The following is a 22,543-nucleotide window of genomic DNA, read 5'->3' on the forward strand; positions in this document are numbered from 1 at the left end:
TTGTTTATTTTTTATTTTATTTGGTTTCTTCATTTTCAAGCATGCTCATCACTGACAATTTTGTTGACTTGGTTTACAATTATATAAAAATTAAGTAAATAAAAAAAATCTCTTACGGGAAAAACTGATATGGTGGAAATGGCACCACAACTGTGGTGCAGTCCTAATTTTTTTTTTTTATCTGATTGAAAATTATTTCTCACCACAAATATTAAAATGGTTGTATTTTATATCACTCTGATTAGATTATCATCGGAAATACATAACACATTTTAAAAAGTACCACAAATAAATAATGAAGGCCTTGTAAAGTTTTAATGTGACATTCATATAACCAAAATCTATATATTTATAAATGTGTTGGTTTAAGAAAAAATCAACTCCTGGCACATGAAAGTGTCTGAAGTTGAAGAAAGACCATGTGAATAGCGTCTGAAGACTTGTATAGCACACGCCTTATGGACTACTTTTACTCTCGTTTTTTTTGTCATATTTGAAGCTTGACAGCGTCCGTCCCCAGTCTACCAAACTTCTCCTTTTGTGTTCCAAGGAAGAAAGTAATTCTGGATTGGATCTACCAAACTAACTCTTCCAAGTAAGTTAGGTAGCAAAATATTCATCATAATGTTACACAGTGGCACGGCTAGTTTCAGGTTCTTGGCCGATTAACAGATCTTGAAAAAGTGCCAACTGCATTCTCCGAGCCGTTTAACATATCTATTCCCCTGAACAGGCAAATTGTGTGAATAATTTCCTCCTCCAAACAAAGAGAACCAAGTCACTGTAATGCAAATACACACACGCCACTGGTTTATCCTGAAACAGGGGCGAGAGTTCAGCTCTGACATTTTTTGGGTCTCTCAACACGAGCTCACATCCTGACACACCAGTGCACAGTGACCCCACTGTATCTGCCAAACTCAGTGTGTGTGTGTGTGTGTGTGTGTGAGATAGAGAGAGAGAGCTCTCCCTGTAAACAAAGGCAAAGGTAAAGTAATTGACCTACTTCAAAATCTCTACACAACAGTAAGTGTATGCTCTTCCTTTATTATCTGGAGAGGAACGAACATAAAGCTGAATAATTCAATCAAGTGTCTGACTTTATTAAGGTCATTATAATCCATTTGGACTGGTTTGAAGTCTAGTCTTCAGGAACAGGTTTATCTGCTCTTGTGGAATGGGACAGGACTTCCTTACAATGGTCCTTTGTTGTCATTACACTATTTTTCTGACTAATAATTCTTCATAATAACAATTTGAGGTGCAAGTCACCAAAGTACAAAAACACCATACAAGTCAAACGTGGTGTCTTGTCAACAGCTGATATGTGTCCTCTAATAAGGGCATATGATTATTGGTATTTCTTTAGTGTAACCAGTATTGCAATATGAGCAGAATTGGAAATATCCCAAACAGTTATAACGACATCTATAGGCCAACAGTGTGTAAAAATGAATCAAGAAAAGCTTACATCAAGAGATTGAAGATTCAAATTAAAAGGTTTAAGACTATTGGCTTTAGATAGACTGATCATAGATGTGTGTGTGTGTGTATACAGTCATGTAAATTTCTTCACCCTCCATTAACCAACATTACAATGAAGAACAAAGAAACCAAACAAATGAGTCCTCATATCAACCCATTTATCCCAAACAAAGACACTTCAAAAATCATCCTATCAACCTCGGATGACAAAACAAGGTATAACATGATTAAATGAGGCTTTAAATCAAAGATATACGTTACGAAAATATATCCAAAGGAAACACTTACACGTACTGTAAAGAGATGCGCTTATCTAATGTTGGTTCCAGCTCTAAATATAGACCATCAGCCACCTGTCACTAAAAAGAATAGACATTTACCATCTGAACCCCCTTACCTTGAAATACCCTCCCTCATAATGAGTGTTTGGGGGTCCAAAAATCGCTACTTCCCAGTTGTAGAGATCAGCTTCATCCACTAAAGTGATCTTGAAGCCTTCCACTGGTTCCTCCTGTAGACTCTTCATCTCCAACATTAAAGCTTTCTGAGAACTGGCAACCTGAGTACCGCTCTGCTGGGCCATTTCTGTTTTATTCCTACCTGGATACACTAAAAAAAAAGTGGGGTTTATTGTTAAATGAGGCGGAAAAGTTGACAAATGTGACGAGGTGACAAAAGCTGGCTCCCTTTCTTTGTTTGGAGTTGCTAGCTTAGCGAGGAAATTGAAAATATGTTTTAAAAAAATTGACTGTTTACGGTTAATTAAACGTGTTTTCAGCTATAAAGCATTATATGTGCATTTTCGTCGCCTATGCAGGTAAAAAGGTTTTTTTTTTGTTTATAAGTGGAGTCTTGTCTGTCAGAAAAAAATCAAAAGAAATCGCGCTCCTGGTTTTTTGTTTTGTTTTGTTTGTTTCTTCGTAGCTGAAGGCTAGCCGTTAAAATCTTCGACTCAACAACACTAATCCTCTGTGATGTGACGTTTCCGCTAGGTTTAAGTAAATTCAGGTGGCTAGATGTTTAAAAGAAAGTCTAAGCTTGAATTTTGCAGCAAACTGATCCACGGAGGAGCAAAAATTTGTGTGAACTAGTAAATGTGTAGGAGAGACTAGCGACTTATTGCGTCTTTCCTCGATTCCAACGGCTAGCGGTGCACACTGGGTAATGTAGTTTTAACGGCCCACATGCAACCAAAAATACACTTCATTCAGCTGACAACAGTTCAAGCTGTTCAGTTGATTGACTAAAACTAACCGTAATGATTAGTCTAACTAACTATAATTAATCTAACTCTAATTAATAAAAGTATAGCACACGTACATCACCCAGACGTCAACACTATATATAAATATATATAGTATACTGTATTATTAGATTCAATTTCATAACAAAAGTCAATCAAATTGAATTAAGTCATCTTTAATAAAATAAAATAAAATAAATATTTTAAGTTTAAGTAGTTTGAATTCAACGGGATGGAATTTTGTTATGAAATTGAAATGCGTAAATCTTAATAATGGGCTAACATATTTTTTTTAGTGTATTTCATGTGTGTTTACATTTGGAAAGGGGCATTTTAGGTTGTTTGCTCATCTACAATATGTCTTAGGTGTTTCCTCGTGGATATCAAAAAACATTCAGAAGATGTCTTCAAGATGTTTATGATTTAGAATGTTTGTAAGGATGATCTTTTTAAGATGTTTAGCAGATGTCAGATAGAATGCAATGCTTTTCAGATTAAACGCTCTTAAACAGACATCTGAGATGTACATGTGCTATCTGTCACAATAAATAACATGGTTGTATGGCAGCGAAGCATCAGTATAGAGTACTGGTGTATTGCTGTCTTTGATGAAGATAAGCGTATACAAAATTTTTTGTTTAATTGTTTGTTTGTGCGTTCTTTTGGGGCAATACTTGATTGTTTTTTGTTTTCTTTTTTGATCTGTTTTCTTCATACTTTATTTTTAGATGAAATGGGTAAAACTAGAGATTGTTTTGCATTATAGGCTTATTCTGAATCTGTATTTGTGATTGTGTTCATAATCCCTCTCTCTCTTACACACTCACGCTGACGTGAGTAGGCGACACAATGAATGAAGCATTCTTGTTCATAAAACATTCCTCTAGATTATCAGTGACCTTTAACTCTCCTCTGATAAAATGTTCTCTTGTGTAAGTAATTAGATAGAATATATGCATTTGCTATTAAATAGCTTATCAGACTACTAATTTGACACCTTGTCCACTGGCCTTCCTGATAGCTAGCGTTTATCATTTTACAGTGAATAAGAACATATTGATTTCAAATCTGCAGCATTTAAATCAGGGTAACCACAATATTTACTGATATAGATATATATATATATATATATATATATATATATATATATATATATATATATATATATATATATATATATTGACAGTCTTAGAGAACACAAAATCAATGCATTTTCCAATATTTTATCTTTAGAAAACTAAGCAGCTTTCTAATAAAGCCATGGTAAGATCTGGCACCACATGCCTGATCTTGACCATGGTGGTTCATTTTTACATGATATAGGGACTGGGACAAAAGAGAGAGGGGGAATGTGGAAAAGGCTTAGAATATGTGGCTGCTAATTGAATAAATATAAATAGACTTAAAGAGATAGCTTCACCCAAAATATGAAAATGATTTTGTCACTCACACATGTAGTCTCAAACTTGCATGACTTTTATGTCTTTCATTGAACACAAAAGGAAATGTATTTATAGGCAGAAGACTGACAGCCTAAGTAACCATTCACTTTCCTCGCATGTTTTTCCTATTCAATGAAAGTGAATGGGTATTAAGTCTATCTTCTTTTGTGTTTCACAGAATGTGTTCCACATGAGGATGAGTAAATGGTGACAGAATAAAAAAATTTTTAGTGAAAAAACCTGTTAAGTGTAAAACCTCACTCCCCTGGCTTCAAGAGGTGCACTATCGACTGACGCTAGAGACACCGGTTTGAATCCCATTCGGAGCGGGTTGTGCAGGACCAGTTACAGTGGTGCCGTGACCCGGATGGGAGTGAGGTTTAGGAGGGTGAGTGTAACGGTAGCCAGCTGGTACATGCTGTGCAGTGTGTGTAAACCTCACTCCCTTGGCCTCAAGAGGCGCACTAGCAACTGATGCCAGCGGCTGTAGCATTTAGCCTCCTTGTTAGCGCACCCGCCTCCCATACCAGAGACGCCAAATCCCGTTCAGAGCAGGTCAAGCAGGACCGGTTGCACAAGAACATAAATATTCATGTAAATATGTGAATGCATAAGTGTGACTCTGGTTAATTTAAACTGACCTAACATGGGTTTAACTAATTAACTAATTGATAGCTGCAATTTTTTATACTTAATATTTCTTAATAATGTGAATTATAATTTTCTTTTTCACACTAGCCAACAGAGGGCAATGTTACCTTTCTTTAGCAACATCCATTGCACACAGAACATCTTGGGTAATAGAACAGGACTATAATTTCAGTAATTCTTCAGGTCTTGAGTCAACATTTCTAAGATTGAACCCATGTTATTGGTGTCCATTGTTAACGGAATGTTGCACAGTAGCCTAAACCAACGTGAACACAGAATTCTTCTAACACACATTTTCAAATTATTACACTGGCAGTTAATGAATATGAATGGACAGTTGTCTCTATTTAGTCAAAAAGAGTCCCGCTTTAACATTTCACAATCATATTATACTCACATAAACTTACTAAATTAAAAATTTCCAGATTTTTAATTTAAATCAATACATGCATGTGAATAATAAACCTTTACTCTTATGTAAATAATTAAGACTTACATATCTAGGTGAATGACTGTCTATTCATATCTTTATTTATCTTCAATATACCTCTGTGGAATTACAGTTAAGGCTGTATCAGAGGCGTGGTCAGAAACAAGACTTTGGGTGTGCCAAGAGAAAACTGGGGGCAAGAACTAAAGCACAATTAAGGGAAATATAATAAAATGACCATTAACAACCATTGCATCAATTTCTTTTTGGCTATAGCCTATAAATATATTTAAAAACTCTGTGTTGTTGAAATGACTGAAAAAAAAAAAAAAAAAAAAACTTAATGGAGTATGTAGCCCTGTTAATATAAAAAAAATATGAGGCTTAATTTATCAAAAAATAAATAAATAAATAAATAAATAAATAATAATAATAATAATTGGATTGATTCATCATTAAATTTCAAAATATGCTAAAGACACAAATATGAATGGTGGTACAATTTGCACAATACAGAAAATTTTATAAAAATACACCAGGTTTTAGTTACATTAATTGGTTACAAAACTTAATTGTGGGAAAGAAATAAATGCATCATGTTGGACAGAAGAATGCACAACTGTATGAAGATTAAAATTAAATAATACATTTTGGGGGGGGGGGGTATTTATGGAGTACAGGGAGGTTTGGTTCATAATAAAAAAAAAAAGAATAATAATACTAGTGTGTGTGCTTGTAATCTTAGACAGCCTCTGTAACACATAGGGAATTATTTTAGTCATTATAATTGATTATGAAATTTCATAATCGATACACTGAAGCATAATATTCATGCATTTTACACCCCTACATACTATAAAGCGTAAAAAAAAAAAAAAGCCATTTCATTGAGGTGTACAAGCTTACGTTTTGGGTGGCAGCTGCACACACTGGCACACCCTTGGCTATGCCACTGGGCTGTATGGAAGTGCAAATGTCCTATTAAAGTTTCAGTATGTTCATAGACAATAATGGCTTTTTCTCAAAAGGTGTGATCAGGAACTAAAACCTAATAAAGCACCACTGTGTGTTTCAGTGTTCATGTGATGTCATAAACAGCTATTTATTCTTTTCCTTTGATTCAGTCATAGTCAGGAACAAAACATCAGAGATGAGTAAATGAGTGAATTGTTTGTTCTTTTTGTTCTCTCTTATCATAGAATGACAATATAGTTGCTTTTTTTTTTTTTTTTACTTCAGGGAGTCTCTATTATCAGAAGCAGATTCAGTGATGGATTTGCTATTTATTTACCTTTAATCATTTATTTAAATATAATATATCACTGAAGTAAAAGCAACTGTAACAATAAACAATAACTAGAAATAAAAGAATAATTTTTTTTATGTATGACGATGAGATAATTTTAAGTCGTCACCAGCAGGTTTGTCACCATGATCAAGTGGGCAAACAAGCAAAAGATCAATGTGATGACTGAACACAAAATCACAGGGATGTGACATTAAATCAACAATCAACTGAAATAAGGTTTCAATTTACTATGGGATATACAAAGTATGGACCAAAAGACATGCAGAATATTTGAATTGTCAGAAATTCACAGTTTCTCATTCAATTCTCAGAAATGCTCAATTTCTCATAAAATTCTTGTAAAAACTGTAATGAACAAGACCACCACCTGAAGAATGACTTACACACTCTGCATTATGCATAAAACGCTACAAAAATTTGTGTAAATAACACAACCTAATCTACAGTGTTGGGTAAGTTACTCTAAAAAAAGTATTTAATTACTAACTACTAATTACATCTTCCACAGTGTAATTAGATTACTGTATTACTTATTACAAATTATTTTCTAAAACCCATATCAACCTCGACCAGATGAAAATTACAAGGATAGACATGAAACTGTTCTTTTTTTTTTTCTCCCATTTTATCCCCAATTTGGAATGCCCGATTCCCAATGCGCTCTAAGTCCTCATGGTGGCGTAGTGACTCACCTCAATCCGGGTGGCGGAGGACGAATTTCAGTTGCCTCCGCGTCTGAGACCGTCAATCCACACATCTTATCACGTGGCTTGTTGAACGGTTACCGTGGAGACATAGTGCGTGTGGAGGCTTCACGCTATTCTCCACAGCATCCATGCACAACTCACCACACGCCCCACGGAGAGCAAGAAACACACATTATACTCGCTGAGCTGCCCAGGCCCCCAAAACTGTTCTTTTAATTCTTTCAAATAAATCATATAAAATCAAATAAATAATTTATGAACTGCCAAAGAATTTAAGGGGGCAGCGTTAAATTAGAAAACATATATTTTATATATCTATAGTCTATAAAGTATTTAACACAATGACATTTGAAGTGACTGTAATTAAATTACTGAAAAATTAAGAGTAACCCCTTACTTTACTTTTTCAATTAAAAAGTTATTTGGTTACAGTAATTAATTACTTAGCAATGCATTACACCCAACACTGCTAACATATGCATTAATGTGAAAGTATGCTTAGCCTATTTACCACATTAATAAAGCTTCTTGAATCTTCATTCCTAAATCTAGTTCATTGTATTATGTATTATTCTTGTTCTTTTAATAGCTAATATTTGATTAGTTTTTTTCGTTGATTTGAATTAATTAATATTTTTTTAAAAATAATGCTGTTTTAATCATTTCTTATCATTGTATTATCACTATTATAATTTATTTTGCACGGTAAACGGGGCTTTTATTATGAAATTCCGGCATTTCCGGCGTTCTTTCGTTAGTGGCCGATAGATGATAACATGAATGTAGCTGTTAATGCCGTAACACCGGTCTGATTTCAGCTACGTTCAGCAAGATGTTTTTCATCCCACTGCATTTTTACAACCAACATATATCAAACTGTTAGCGTTTACTCGTTTTTTCTAGCTCAATTCCTTTTGTGGTAAGTAATATTTTCGGTTAATTTCGATAGAAATCGAGCTAATGCTAACTGCCCATATACTGACACATAGTATATTTTTTAATGTGTTATTTGCTTTTCGTGTCATTAGTTTTCACGTCAAAATGACTACAAACTAAAGTAAAATAACGTGCTTTTATAACAATTTAGGTACATATTGTGTACAATAGACACTTAATATACCATATTATGTGTTGTGTTGTACTGTATTTATGGTCTACTCTCTTTGTTATATTTGTATTTACTGTAATTGTATGTTGAACCGTACAGTGTTGATTATAAATGGCTGCTGTTGCTCCATACATTCCCACCCCTTACAAAAAAGTCTCGATACAATGGTACAGTGGTGGGATCTGCTGATAATCATATCTTCAGTGGTGTACAACAATCTACTATGGTTCTACCAAAAAAATCGACCAAAATATTTAAAAGAACACCATAATACTGCGTCCTGAAATCATGGTTGTACCATGATACTTTTTTATTAGTGACATGAGATTAATAAAATAGGCAGATACAGTTGGAACCAAAAGTCTGAGACCACATAAAAAATTATATATATATATATATATATATATATATATATATATATATATATATATATATTTAATTTTTTTAAGATTTTGAAAAGTATAAAACCAAGATATGCTATGACGTAAATGAAGAAATATGATTTTTGCACTATTTCGAGGTCACAAATCAAATGTAATCGATTCTGTGGCATTGACCACATCAGCTCCTTTGTACAAAAGGTCAGATTTCCTTGCTTTTATTGAAGCACTCGAGAGATGCTTTTGGAACATTCCCAAATCATGCTGGGATAACGTGGATCATCAGATTTGTTTTTATAAACTTGTGGATTCCATGCCAGCTTGAGTGCATGCTTGCTGTAATTAAATTAAAAAGGGACACCCCAAATAAAAAAGACATTCTAAAGATTTCACTCAAATTATTATTATGCTGGTAATATAATTTGCAATGGAAAAGTCTGTATTTAGTTACAAAAATGCAATATAGAAGTATTTTCACTGGTGAGCTCAGACCTTTGGACCCCGCTGTGTATATAGTAAAAATTAAGTTACTGAGCAGTTGTAGATGAAGCAGTTTCCCTCTTTTAAGGTGCAGTCAGCTCTTGTCTGATATGAAATTATACAAATAGAATTTTGATTAAGAATAGAATTTATTCTGAATGAAGGAGTGATCTAATTTAAAAAGGGAGATTGAATCTGTAGTTTGATAATATGGGCGTCTCCTGACATCAGTCTTGCTGTAGTGATGGACCTGAATACAGCTTTAATAACTGTGGCCCATTAAAATTTCTCTAAAGGTTAATCACACTGTCCTGCAATGACCAAATCAACATTTCCCTTTAATGTAAATGTCAGCTCTCCTTAGCAATAAATGGCATTATTACTTAGCTGGATTTCTTTGTTGGCTTTGGCTAATGGGATTGAAGTTGAAATAAGATTATTAAAACCTACGCAGTCTCTTCCAGGTTAACTTCCAGCTGAAGAAAATGAACGGATTGTCCATCAGTGAATTATGTGGCCTTTTCTGTTGCCCGCCCTGTCCGAGCCGGATTGCAGCGAAGCTGGCCTTCCTGCCCCCGGAACCCACTTACGCTCTTCTGCCGGATCTGGACTCCACCGCCCCTGTGACCTCTAACCTGGGAGCCTCGGGTTTACGCTCTCGGTTGGGTGGGGGTGGAGGAGGAGGGAGTGGAGGAGGAGGTGGTTTGAGTGATAGGAGCGGAGAGGACCAGTGGAAGCTGCACCTCTCTGAGCGAGCGGAGTTCCAGTACTCTCAGAGGGAGCTGGACGGAACCGAGGTCTTCCTCACTCACTCCAGCCGTGGCAACACAGTGGGATGCATGTACATCCGCTGTGCCCCATCTGCAAGGTGAGAAAGGAGCAAATTTAGACATTAATAATGAAGGATATGACGTTCTAAAAGGATTAGAACACCAAAAAATTAAAATTCTGTCATTATATACTCACCCTCATGTTGTTCCAAAAATTTATGCTTTTTTTTTATTTGACATGAGGATTTTCAAAGAGTCTTTGTACAGTTCTTTTCCATACAATGAGTTCATTGTCCTGTTGAACAGAGCAACTCACCATCAGTTTTAAAAGCATTCTCTCTATTTTACCCCTGTGTTTTGGGCTCCAGGTACACTGTGCTCTTTTCTCACGGTAACGCTGTGGATCTGGGTCAGATGAGCAGCTTCTACATTGGTCTGGGCACTCGCATCAACTGCAACATCTTCTCTTATGATTACTCTGGTTACGGGGTCAGTACAGGAAAACCCTCAGAGAAGAATCTGTACGCAGACATCGATGCTGCATGGCACGCTTTGCGCTCAAGGTACATCTGAATTCAGAGGCCTGAAGTAGAGTCAGAAAAATAACTTATATTTAGAAGATTTACCTGCCACTAATTTTTTTTGTCAGCCATGAAACTGTGTATTTTATTATTTTATATAATATATATATATATACAGTTTTGCTCAAAAGTTTGCATACCCTTGGAGAATTGGTCATATATGTACCATTTTTAAAGAAAACATGAGTGAGCAGGCAAAGCACATTTCTTTTATTTCTTATGGGATTCATATTCAACTGTAGGTTATAACAGAATGGCACAATCATAATACAAAACATGGCAACAAAGAAAAAAATGAAATGACCCCTGTTCAAAAGTCTGCATACCCTTAGTTCTTAGTAATGTGTATTGCCCCCTTTAGCATCAATGACAGCATGCAGTCTTTTGTAATAGTTGTCTATTAGGCCCCAAATTCTTGCAGGTGGTATAGCTGCCCATTCGTCTTGGCAAAATGCCTCCAGGTCATGCAAAGTCTTTGGTCGTCTTGCATGAACCGCACGTTTGAGATCTCCCAAGAGTGGCTCGATGATATTAAGGTCAGGAGACTGTGATGGCCACTCCAGAACCTTCACCATTTTCTGCTGTAACCACTGGAGGGTCAACTTGACCTTGTGCTTAGGGTCATTGTCGTGCTGGAAAGTCCAAGAGTGTCCCATGTGCAGCTTTCGTGCAGAAGAATGCAAATTGTCTGCCAGTATTTTCTGATAACATGCTGCATTCATCTTGCCATCAATTTTCACAAGATTCCCCATGCCTTTAGAGCTCACGCACCCCCAAAACATCAGTGAGCCACCACCATGCTTCACAGTGGGGATGGTATTCTTTTCACTATAGGCCTTGTTGACCCCTCTCCAAACATAGCGCTTATGATTGTGACCATAAAGCTCTATTTTGGTCTCATCACTCCAAATTACTGTGTGCCAGAAGCTGTGAGGCGTGTCAAGGTGTTGTCGGGCACATTGTAATCGGGCTTTTTTGTGGCATTGGCGCAGTAAAGGCTTCTTTCTGGCAACTCAACCATGCAGCTAATTTTTGTTCAAGTATTGTCGTATTGTGCTCCTTGAAACAACCACACCGTCTTTTTCCAGAGCAGTCTGTATTTCTCCTGAGGTTACCTGTGGGTTTTTCTTTGTATCCCGAACAATTCTTCTGGCAGTTGTGGCTGAAATCTACCTGACCTTGGCTTGGGATCAAGAGATCCCCAAATTTTCCACTTCTTAATAAGTGATTGAACAGTACTGACTGGCATTTTCAAGGCTTTGGATATCTTTTTATATCCTTTTCCATCTTTATAAAGTTCCATAACCTTGTTACACAGGTCTTTTGACAGTTCTTTTCTGCTCCCCATGGCTCAGTGTCTAGCCTGCTCAGTGCATCCACGTGAGAGCTAACAAACTCATTGACTATTTATACACAGACACTAATTGCAATTTAAAAAGCCACAGGTGTAGGAAATTAACCTTTAATTGCCATTTAAACCTGTGTGTGTCACCTTGTGTGTCTGTAACAAGGCCAGACATTCAAGGGTATGTAAACTTTTGATCAGGGCCATTTGGGTGATTTCTGTTATCATTTTGATTTAAAATGGAGCCAAACAACTATGTGATGATAAATGGCTTCATATGATCACTATCCTTAAATAAAAGACAGTTTTTTTTGCATGATCAGTCATATTTTCTGTAATATATATGTGTGTGTGTGTGTGTGTGTGTGTGTGTGTGTGTGTGTGTGTGTGTATGTATATATATATATATATATATATATATATATATATATATATATATATATATATATATATATATATATACTGTATACTGTGTGTGTGTGTGTGTATATATATATATATATATATATATATATATATATATATATATATACTGTATGCTGTGTGTATATATGTGCATGTATATATACTGTATATGTAGGTGTATATACATTTGTATATGTACAGTACAGTGTGTGTGTGTGTGTGTGTGTGTGTGTGTGTATATATATATATATATATGTATATATACTGTATATATGTACGTGTGTATATATATATATATATATATATATACACACACACACACACACACACTGTATATATATATGTACATGTATACACTATATTTTAAGAATGTGAAATGTCAAAATGATAGTTGAGAGAATGATTTATTTCAGCTTTTATTTCTTTCATCACATTCCCAGTGGGTCAGAAGTTTACATGCACTTTTTTAGTATTTGGTAGCATTGCCTTTAAATTGTTTATCTTGGGTCAAACCTTTTGGGGAGTCTTCCACAATCTTCTCACAATAAGTTTCTGGAATTTTGGCCCATTCCTCCAGACAGAACTGGTGTAACTGAGTCAGGTTTGTAGGCCTCCTTGATCGCACATGCTTTTTCAGTCCCGTACCTTGACTTTGTCCTTGAGCCATTTTGCCACAATCTTGGACATATGCTTGGGGTCACTGTCCATTTGAAAGACCCATTTGTGACCGAGCTTTAACTTCATGGCTGATGTCTTGAGATGTTGCTTCAATATATCATTTTCCTTCCTCATGATGCCATCTATTTTTTGAAGTGCACCAGTCCCTTCTGCAGCAAAGCACCCCCACAACATGATACTGCCACTCCCATGCTTCACAGTTGGGATGGTGTTCTATGGCTTGCAAGCCTCACCCTTTATCCTCCAAACATAATGATGGTCATTATGGCCAAACAGTTCAATTTTTGTTTCATTAGACCTGAGGACATGTCTCCAAAAAGTAAGATGTTTGTCCCCATGTGCACTTGCAAACTGTAGTCTACCTTTTTATGGCAGTTTTGGAGCAGTGGCTTCTTCCTTGCTGAGCAGCCTTTCAGGTTATATCGATATAGGACTCGTTTTACTGTGGATATAGATACTTGTCTACCTGTTTCCTCCAGCATCTTCACAAGGTCCTTTGCTGTTGTTCTGGGATTGATTAGCACTTTTCGCACCAAACTACATTAATCTCTAGGAGACAGAATGTGTCTCCTTCCTGAGCGGTATGATGGCTGCGTGGTCCCATGGTGTTTATACTTATGTACTGTTGTTTGTACAGATGAACATGGTACCTTCAGGCATTTGGAAATTGCAAAGAGGCACTGAGTTTGAAGGTAGGCCTTAAAATACATCCACAGGTACACCTCCAATTCAGTACACTTCCTATCGGAAGCTAATTGTCTAAAATCTTGACATCATTTTCAGAAATGTTCCAAGCTGCTTAAAGGAACAGTTAACTTAGTCTATGTTAACTTCTGACTAGGGATGGGCGATATACCGGTTGACATGATAAACCGGTAGAAATTTGGATTTGTATACATTTTGGATTATTGTCTTTATCGCGGTAATGCTAAATTGCCACACAAGAAATGTGTACGGCACATAACATGTACGCATTACACACTGTCGGATAAATGGAGGAAGGCGGAGCAACTGCTCATTCCTCAAATGCATTTGAATGAGAAGATGAGAGGAGATTATGAAGGAAAAAGTGTGTCCTTCGTGGTGTGGAATTGGTTTGGCTTTAGAAAACACGATACCGAGTAGAAAATAGCAATTTACAAGGTTTGTACATTGTGTATGTCGATATATCCATGTGTGCGTATATATCAGTGGTCAGGGCTTCATGTGAGACTGATAGAAATAATGATTTTGTTATTTTATTTAAATGTTATTTTACTTTTTGCATTGCTTTGAGAAGATGTTAAGCTTCTTGAAGAAAGTTATAACAACAACAATAGTAATAATAGGAAGAAAATGAAGAAGAAAATTGGTGCACATCATCAGACTGAAATGTGGCATTTATTTTGTATTTTTTTACTTTGACTTTACTTTTATGTTTATCAAGTTCAAAATAAAGAGAAAATTATATAAGATGAAGTTTTCATTTATAAAGTATTTAATTCACTGACTGGATTACTCAAAATTACACATTGCGACATGGCTTAATAGATAATAAAATGTTATTGATTTTTCAGAATTTATTCATATATCGTAATATGTATCGTTAACGTGATATAAGATGACTCATATTGTGATATAGGAATTTGGTCATATCGCCCACCCCTACTTCTGACCCACTGGAACCGTGACATAGTCAATTAAAAGTGAAACAATCTGTATGTAAAGAATTGTTGGAAAAAGTACTTGTGTTATGCACAAAGTAGATGTCCTAAATGACTGGTTAAAAAAATGAGTTTCAGGGTGTGTTCACACTTGTAGTTCGGTTCTCTTGGTCTGGACCAAAAAAAGCAAATGATACATTTAGTCCTGGTTCGCTTAGCGTTCACACTGGCATTTTTAACACCGAACCTAAAGACAGAAAACAAAAGGCATCAGGATAAGTTCACAACCTGATTGGACAGCTTTTATGACGTATATTTTGCGACGGACATCCAAAACAATGCTGGCTGTTGGGCTAAATGCATTCGTTGGATGTATATATGTATATATGGTGGTATTTTTACCAGCTGAGAACAAACGAAGAGCTAATAAAATGTGTAAAGGAGTCAAAACAGTGGCAGGAATTCCTCCGTTGCACGATTGCACACACAAACGAAGATCTGCTGCAAGGATGGCTGACCGCGGTTCCGACGCCTGTACCAAACTGTAATGGGCAACATAGCTCCTATGATGAGAAGAACCAGGTATGCTTGAGGTCAGAATTAGGCAAATTAATTCCTGTTTTTGGTCCGTTTAGACGTCTTTGGTCCATGTTGCGTTCATATATCAATCGAACAGCACTAGAGTTCGTTTGGAAGCAGACCGAGACCCACTATTCAGGCGGTCTCGGTCCGCTTGTTTGGTGCGCACCAAGGTTTGGATGGCAGCATTCACACTTGTTCAAATGAACCGCATTGACAGAGAAATCGCACCAGAGTTCGTTTTAATCGAACCAAACCTGCCAAGTGTGAACAGACCCTTAATGACTTCAACCTAAGTGTATGTGAACTTTTGACTTCAACTGTATATATATATATATATATATATATATATATATATATATATATATAATGTGCATGTACTGTATATATTTGTTGTCCTTATGATGCATTAATTATTTAATGTTTTCCCTTGTATATTTGCAGCAAGCAACGTAGATTTGTCTCTCATAACATATTCAAGCCAGTCTCTTGACGAAACGGCAACTGTCACGACACTGTTGAAATTTATCTTGATTTTGTGTTCCTTTTACTTTCAGTTTGGTGAATTAACACTAAGAAATTTACAACAATGGCAACAACTTTCGCCTTCCTATGTGATTTAAACCATGTTTTAGGCGGTGGCCTATGTTCTTAAAAAGGCTAGCTGGCATTTTGGTAACATTTTATTCACACAATGAGACAATGCCACATTTGGTGTTTGGCATGTGGTAATTTGGAAGCCTGCTTGAAACGATGTGACCTATCTGATACTGAATTAAGATTCTGATTTTCTCACAATGAGGAAGTAAATAAAAAACAAAATTGCAGATTTTTTTAAGCCTATTTTGCACTTTTCTTTTTAAGCTTTGATACAAAGCAAAAGCATGTCCTGGTAAATGGGGTGGTGATGCTCTTTTGGTTTTCGATGCTATCTTCCATGTTGTTTCAGGTATGGCATCAGCCCGGAGAATATAATCCTTTATGGTCAAAGCATTGGCACTGTGCCCACTGTGGATCTGGCTTCTCGTTATGAGTGTGGTGCCGTGGTACTTCACTCGCCCCTCACTTCAGGAATGAGAGTGGCTTTCCCTGACACCAAGAAGACTTACTGCTTTGATGCTTTCCCCAAGTCAGTGAATGCTTAATTAACTTAAAGGAATAGTTCACTCAAGATGAAAATTCTCTCATCATTTTCTCACCCTCATGCCGTTCCAGATGTGTATAGCTTTATTTCTTCTGCAGAGCACAAACAAAGATTTTTAGAAGAATATTTCAGCTCTGTAGCTTTGTGTTTTTTGGAGCTTTAAAGGTTTGGTCTCCGTCCTCTTGCATTGTATGGACCTACAGAGCAGAAATATTCTTCTAAAAATCTTTGTTTGTGCTCTGCAGAAGAAATAAAGTCACACATCTGGGATAGCATAAGGGTGAGTAAATGATGAGAGAATTTCCATTTTTGGGTGAACTATTCCTTTTTTCACTTATTTGTGTTTTGTATTTATCTTACATATATATTAATTGTTTTTTTGTTTTTTTTTTATCTCGTTACGTTTTATCTAGAGCTCTCAGAATAAATGCATTCACATAAAAATGTAAACACATTTATTCAGTTTGACCTTATTACTTTTTGATTCAGTTCTGTGTCATTTCTAAAAACTGATCTTAGCCCAGGTGAGCCGCATCTTTACACAATATTGCATAAAGTGTTGGTTTGTGTGCTGTGTTTTGAATTCCTGTGTTATGATGTAGTTTGAGAAATATGGAATCTGTTGTAGTCTGTTTTGTGTGAGTGACCTTATGAATGTCATCCACACAAATTGCCGAATCTAGTAATTACACACATTCCTATTTCAGTTTTCTTGGAACTGAACGTGTTAACAGCGACAAAATAATGTGATGCATAAAGATTCAATTTTCATTATTTTTGTTTTGTTGAAAATATAAAATATCTCCTATGCACTGCTGTAGTTTTATGACGTTCTGTAGGCATTTGTCACAATGTTTTGCAAACTACTCTAGTGCTGTTATTTACTCTATACTTTCTACAATATTGTTTGTATCCTACACATCTGCTCAACTCCCAGATGAGAGAGAAGCATTTCATTTGTTTGTTTGCAATGTAATATATAACAATCTCACATGATTATTTGACTACTATTGTTTAAAAAACAAAAACAAAAAGGAAAGATATTTGATAAACCCCTCCTTTGCATGATTCTGAAAAACAGTTTTTTTTGTTTGTTTTGCTCTCTTAGCATTGAGAAAGTGTCTAAGATCACGTCTCCAGTGCTGATCATTCACGGGACGGAGGATGAAGTGATTGACTTCTCTCATGGTCTGGCCCTGTTCGAGCGCTGCCCAAAGGCCGTGGAGCCGCTGTGGGTGGAGGGAGCTGGACACAATGACATCGAACTCTACAGCCAGTACCTGGAGCGCCTGCGCCGGTTCATCAGCCAGGAAGTGGCTACGCAGTAACCTCTTCTGCCAGGTTACCAGTACAGGAGCAATCTCAATATCACAGCTCAGAACGGCAGATCTTACAGGCCTGGTATCAGCATGCAAACACTTGATTGTGCTCACGATAATAAATGGTAGAAATGTTTGGAAAACAAACAAACAGACTTAATTTCTGGAGAGTTTGTTCTTCCATGAACTGTTGACTCTCTTTTCTATCAGCCAGGAGCTGAGTTTAGTTCTTAGAAGACCTTCAACTTCAGACCCAGGAGATCACGACATGGGATTGTCGGTCACGTAGAGAATCTCAGATCGTTGCTTCTCACGTTTGATTGGTTGATTTGGATTGAGTTTTTGCGATTAGGGCAAATGCAAGGTCATCTGAACAGGACTTACTAATATTTCTTTCTGAAGCTCTTGTGGTTGTTTCTATACTTCCTTTTTTTGTTAGATCTCGTTGTGAGCATATAGCTAGTCGGTTTTAAATATAGCTTGACCACCTTTTCAGACAAGAACTCTCTGCTGGACAGATTCTCTGTGTGTGTGTGTGTGTGTGTGTGTGTGTGTGTGTGTGTAACCCTAACCTTTTTTAGACTTTCTGCTGTGTATGTTTTTCATTGCAACCGTCTTTTGCGACTGTTTAGGGCCATTCAGACCAAACACATTCATGCATTAAAAAAAGAGGCAGTGCAACGAATGGAACAGAACGCAGGTGTCTCGTGACCCGTTTTTAAAAATGCTCCACTCCTGCACGAGACGCTGACCATTAAAAAGATGCAATGCAACGGTCAAATATGTCCATCTAGCACGTTTAAATAGAAAAACAATGTCAACTATTTGAAAAAAATTTGCGCAGATGGACGCAAACCACGCCTATTTGTCAGTTATCTTGATATTCAGTGGGGTCCAAAATAACAATGATTTACAATGTAAGATTCTGCACTATTTGAAGATCACTTATGAAATGTAAGCAAATTTGTAACATTTGTGACCATGTTAAAGGGTTCGTTCCCCAAAAATTTAAATTCTCTTACCGTTTACTCACCCTCATGCCATCTCAGATGTGTCTGACTTCCTTTCTTCTGCAGAACACAAATGAAGATTTTTAGAAGAATATCTCAGCTCTGTAGGTCCAAATAATGCATGTGAATGGTGGCCATAACTTTGAAGCTCCAAAAAGCAGATCAAGTCTGCATAAACATAATCCATCAAAGTCCTATGGTAACATTAATGTCAGCAGAACAAATATGTGAATGTGAGCAGACCAAAAGGTAATTCCTTTTTCACTATAAATTTTGACATTAGCAGTCTCATTGGAGATCATGATTTCAAGCTCGATTACACTTCCTATAGCGCCATCTAGCGCTCTGCACATGCATCAAGCACTAGGTGTAATCGAGCTTGAAATCATGATTGTGCCTAGTGACTGCAATGGCAACATGTACGGTGAAAAAGAGGTATATTTTAGTGTGTTCTCACCTAAAATAGATTACTTTTATACTGCCTTTATGTGATATTTGGAGCTTCAAAGGTTTGGTCACCATTCTCATGCATTGTATGGACCTACAGAGCTGAGATATTCTTTTAAAAATCTTTGTTTTGTGTTCATACCCATCTGGGATGGCATGAGGGGGAGTAAATTATGAGAGAATTAAAATGTTTGTCCCCTATCCCTTTAACTCCCATAGACATAAAGCGTGGACTCAAGCCACATCAAGTCATAGAAGCTGGGTTCTGTAAACAACCACCTAGCAACTGCATAGCAACCACACAGAGTACCCTGGCAAACACACATTAATGTCCTGGCAACCTCGCAACGTTCTGGCATCATTGTGGCAAGTTTTCACAGGTAAGCACCATTCACATTTACTTGAAACAATGTAAAATTTGTAATTGATTTTTTTTTTTTTCAATTACTCAGGAAAATCTCAGACTTTTGGACCCCACTGTGCCTATATGCCTACAGAGAGGTCAAATTCTTTTTTTCACTGTGTCCATACAAATGGAGCTGTGTCAGAAATCCCATGATGTAAATTTGCCCACTCTAACGCATGACAAAAGTCATAATTGTTTATTATTTCCCTCGATATTGTAATTGCAATTATTAATTTCGATTGATAGAACTGACATTAAAATAGGCTACTTGTGTTGTGTGGTGCAACTGCATGCCATATTCCTTATTTTGGCTACACATCCAAAACACACTGAGAACTGTGTTCATTGAGACATAAAACACACATTTGTGTATCATTTGGCATGGTGTCGTTACTGATAGGCTTATAGACTAATTTAAAAGCCTCCGATTCACCACTGCATTCATGCACACAACTTACATGCCTTTGATTGGTTAAAATGCTCAAGCACTGCAAAAAAACACATGGTTGAACATTTGGACATGACAGGAGCAAGCCTAAATGGAATGCTGTAATTGACACTTTTCACGATTAGGCAACTGCAACAGCCGTAATTGTAATCTCCATTCTCTTTCCAATGAATTGTACACACATTCCTCCCTTTTTTATGTCATTCTCCATGTGAAATCCTCTCATACACTTTGATTGAAATGGTGCATACATGACCTTAACACTTAAGTCAACCCCAAACTGACATGTGATTGGCAGTTTTCTGAGCCGTTCCAGAATGGGGTTGTGACCATCCACCTCTGACCTTTTGTTTGTATTTATGTGTGCGAGAGGACAGATTTTTGTAATATTACTGCATGTCAGGTCATCAAGACACATTTCCAACTCCTCTATCTTCTTATGCTGTTTTTTGCTATTTCTATTTGCATAAAGGTTTGTAAATTGAGCTATTTATAGCTGTAGTTTCTCTTGCAAACAGCCTCGCTGTAATAGATATGCTCTTGTGTGTTCTATGGATATTTAACATGAACTGCCAGATCTATTTTTATAAGGTTGACAAATCTTTGGTATAATAAGACGAAACCTTTCACTGTTTAAGAGCCATTTTTAAAGGGATAGTGGTGTCTTTTCAGGCTGGACATGTAGATTCTTTGTTTTGCTAAAAGGAATAGTTCACCCAAAAAATGAATTCATTTACTCACCCTCATGTTGTTCCAAGCTTATTATTTCTATATCATTTACAAAAAATAACCAGTAAAGTTGTCCCTTCAACTCATATTTTATTGCAAGTTTTCTGTTAGGAACTGACCTAAATTTAAAGTCACTGCAAAAGCGTGAATGACATTCTTGGAAACAAAACGTCTGCTTTTGTGTTCTGTTGAAGAAAGTATAAGTCATTTGTGTTTAGAACAATGTGAGGGTAAGTGATTGATTCATTTCTGGGTGGTTTAAAGGGATATTCCAGCCTCTTTAACATCTTGTTCACTATGCGTCACCTTATTCTGATGTATATTTCTTAAGACTTCGAAGACCTTTTAAGAGACTCATGGCAAAGTGCAGTTTGTACTCAGGAAATGAGCAATCTGTCATGTTTCACAGGCAAAACCTTTGCTGATAACACACTCGGTTTTATTACAAAATATAATCTTAGGAACCATAGACTGCAAGAAATGGACATTACACATTTTGACACTTGTGTCATAATAAGCATAGCAAAAATTTTGTTAAAAACATAAGTATGCATGGAACACAGAAGGTATGATAGGAATGACCAAATATAGCACGTTTCGGTGTATATAATGACTTCTTGAGATTAAATAGTGCACATTAGCTTAATATGAAAAAGGATGTTATGTAATTCAAATGTTTTTTTTTTTTTAGAGCTCTAATGTAAATGGTTAGGATGTTCAATTCTGAACTTGGATCTATATCTCTGAACAACCGAGCAATAATGTCTAACCTTTGACTGTGAGAGCGTTACAGTGTCAATTTTCTCTGTTAGACTCACGCAAAACTCCACTCAATGATCATCAGAAGGGTTTGCACTTCTTTAAGTGATGGCACAAGCTATATTTTCTGACTGACCCCAGATCAGCTGCTCTACAAGGTAAATTACTGTATGCATAGTCACAATTTTGTATAGCGATTTAAAGCGCAATTGCTCTATTACTAGTCACACTAGCTCACACATCTGTATAAAAATTACTGTATATTTCAAGTTACACAATATAGTACAGTATTTATAGAGAGATTATGTTGTGTCCCCCTTATGATGTAAGATGCTTTGTGTGTGTTGGGTAACGTTTCTTTTTTAGCCGAAAGATGTGATGTACTGTGAGTAATAAAGGAAAGCTTTAAAGCTACAATGGCACTTTTTTGTATTTTTACAGGTTGGTATGTGTTTGATATGGGTTTATCAATAGCAGATGCCGATACTGATATCACAAGAGTAGGGTGTAATGTTCATTCATATTTCTATGGTATGGTGTTGACATAAGAATGTAAAAAATAATAAAAAAAATCATATATTGCATTATTGGAATTAAAATGGCAGTCTTGCCATTATTATTATATTATTATTGTAGTTATTTATCTTTAAGTGTTTATATACGTACAGGTGCATCTCAATAAATTAGAATGTCGTGGAAAAGTTCATTTATTTCAGTAATTCAACTCAAATTGTGAAACTCGTGTATTAAATAAATTCAATGCACATAGACTGAAGTAGTTTAAGTCTTTGGTTCTTTTAATTGTGACGATTTTGGCTCACATTTAACAAAAACCCACCAATTCACTATCTCAAAAAATTAGAATATGGTGACATGCCAATCAGCTAATCAACTCAAAACACCTGCAAAGGTTTCCTGAGCCTTCAAAATGGTCTCTCAGTTTGGTTCACTAGGCTACACAATCATGGGGAAGACTGCTGATCTGACAGTTGTCCAGAAGACAATCATTGACACCCTTCACAAGGAGGGTAAGCCACAAACATTC

At 36.2% G+C, this 22,543-nt stretch overlaps 2 protein-coding genes across 4 annotated transcripts in view; one reads left to right on the forward strand and one right to left on the reverse strand.

Annotated features, from left to right (window-relative positions):
* The window catches only part of LOC127441553 (ubiquitin-conjugating enzyme E2 R2-like), a 28,581-nt gene extending 25,960 nt beyond the window's left edge, over window positions 1–2,621 (reverse strand). The window contains exon 1 of the mRNA XM_051699118.1: window positions 1,883–2,621. Within this exon, the coding sequence (XP_051555078.1) occupies window positions 1,883–2,068 (186 nt within the window). The 5' untranslated portion in view covers window positions 2,069–2,621. The remainder of the gene's footprint in view (window positions 1–1,882) is intronic.
* A 5,412-nt stretch (window positions 2,622–8,033) lies between these two features.
* LOC127441551 (alpha/beta hydrolase domain-containing protein 17A-like) lies at window positions 8,034–21,993 on the forward strand. Of its 3 annotated transcripts, XR_007897326.1 has the most exons (6): window positions 8,034–8,186; window positions 9,690–10,103; window positions 10,374–10,568; window positions 16,186–16,365; window positions 17,489–19,536; window positions 19,609–21,993. XR_007897326.1 is itself a non-coding variant. In XM_051699114.1 (5 exons), the coding sequence occupies exons 2-5, from the start codon at window positions 9,721–9,723 to the stop codon at window positions 17,706–17,708; spliced, it is 978 nt and encodes a 325-aa protein (XP_051555074.1). In that variant the 5' UTR covers window positions 8,034–8,186; window positions 9,690–9,720; the 3' UTR covers window positions 17,709–21,992. The 3 variants fall into 3 exon arrangements, 2 of the variants coding, with proteins under 2 accessions (XP_051555074.1, XP_051555075.1); XM_051699114.1 differs by having other exon boundaries at window positions 17,489–21,992; XM_051699115.1 differs by having other exon boundaries at window positions 9,700–10,103; window positions 17,489–21,992.
* The last annotated feature ends 550 nt before the right edge of the window (window positions 21,994–22,543 follow it).

Source organism: Myxocyprinus asiaticus, chromosome 5, assembly GCF_019703515.2.
Source record: "Myxocyprinus asiaticus isolate MX2 ecotype Aquarium Trade chromosome 5, UBuf_Myxa_2, whole genome shotgun sequence".
Classification (NCBI taxonomy): domain Eukaryota; kingdom Metazoa; phylum Chordata; class Actinopteri; order Cypriniformes; family Catostomidae; genus Myxocyprinus; species Myxocyprinus asiaticus.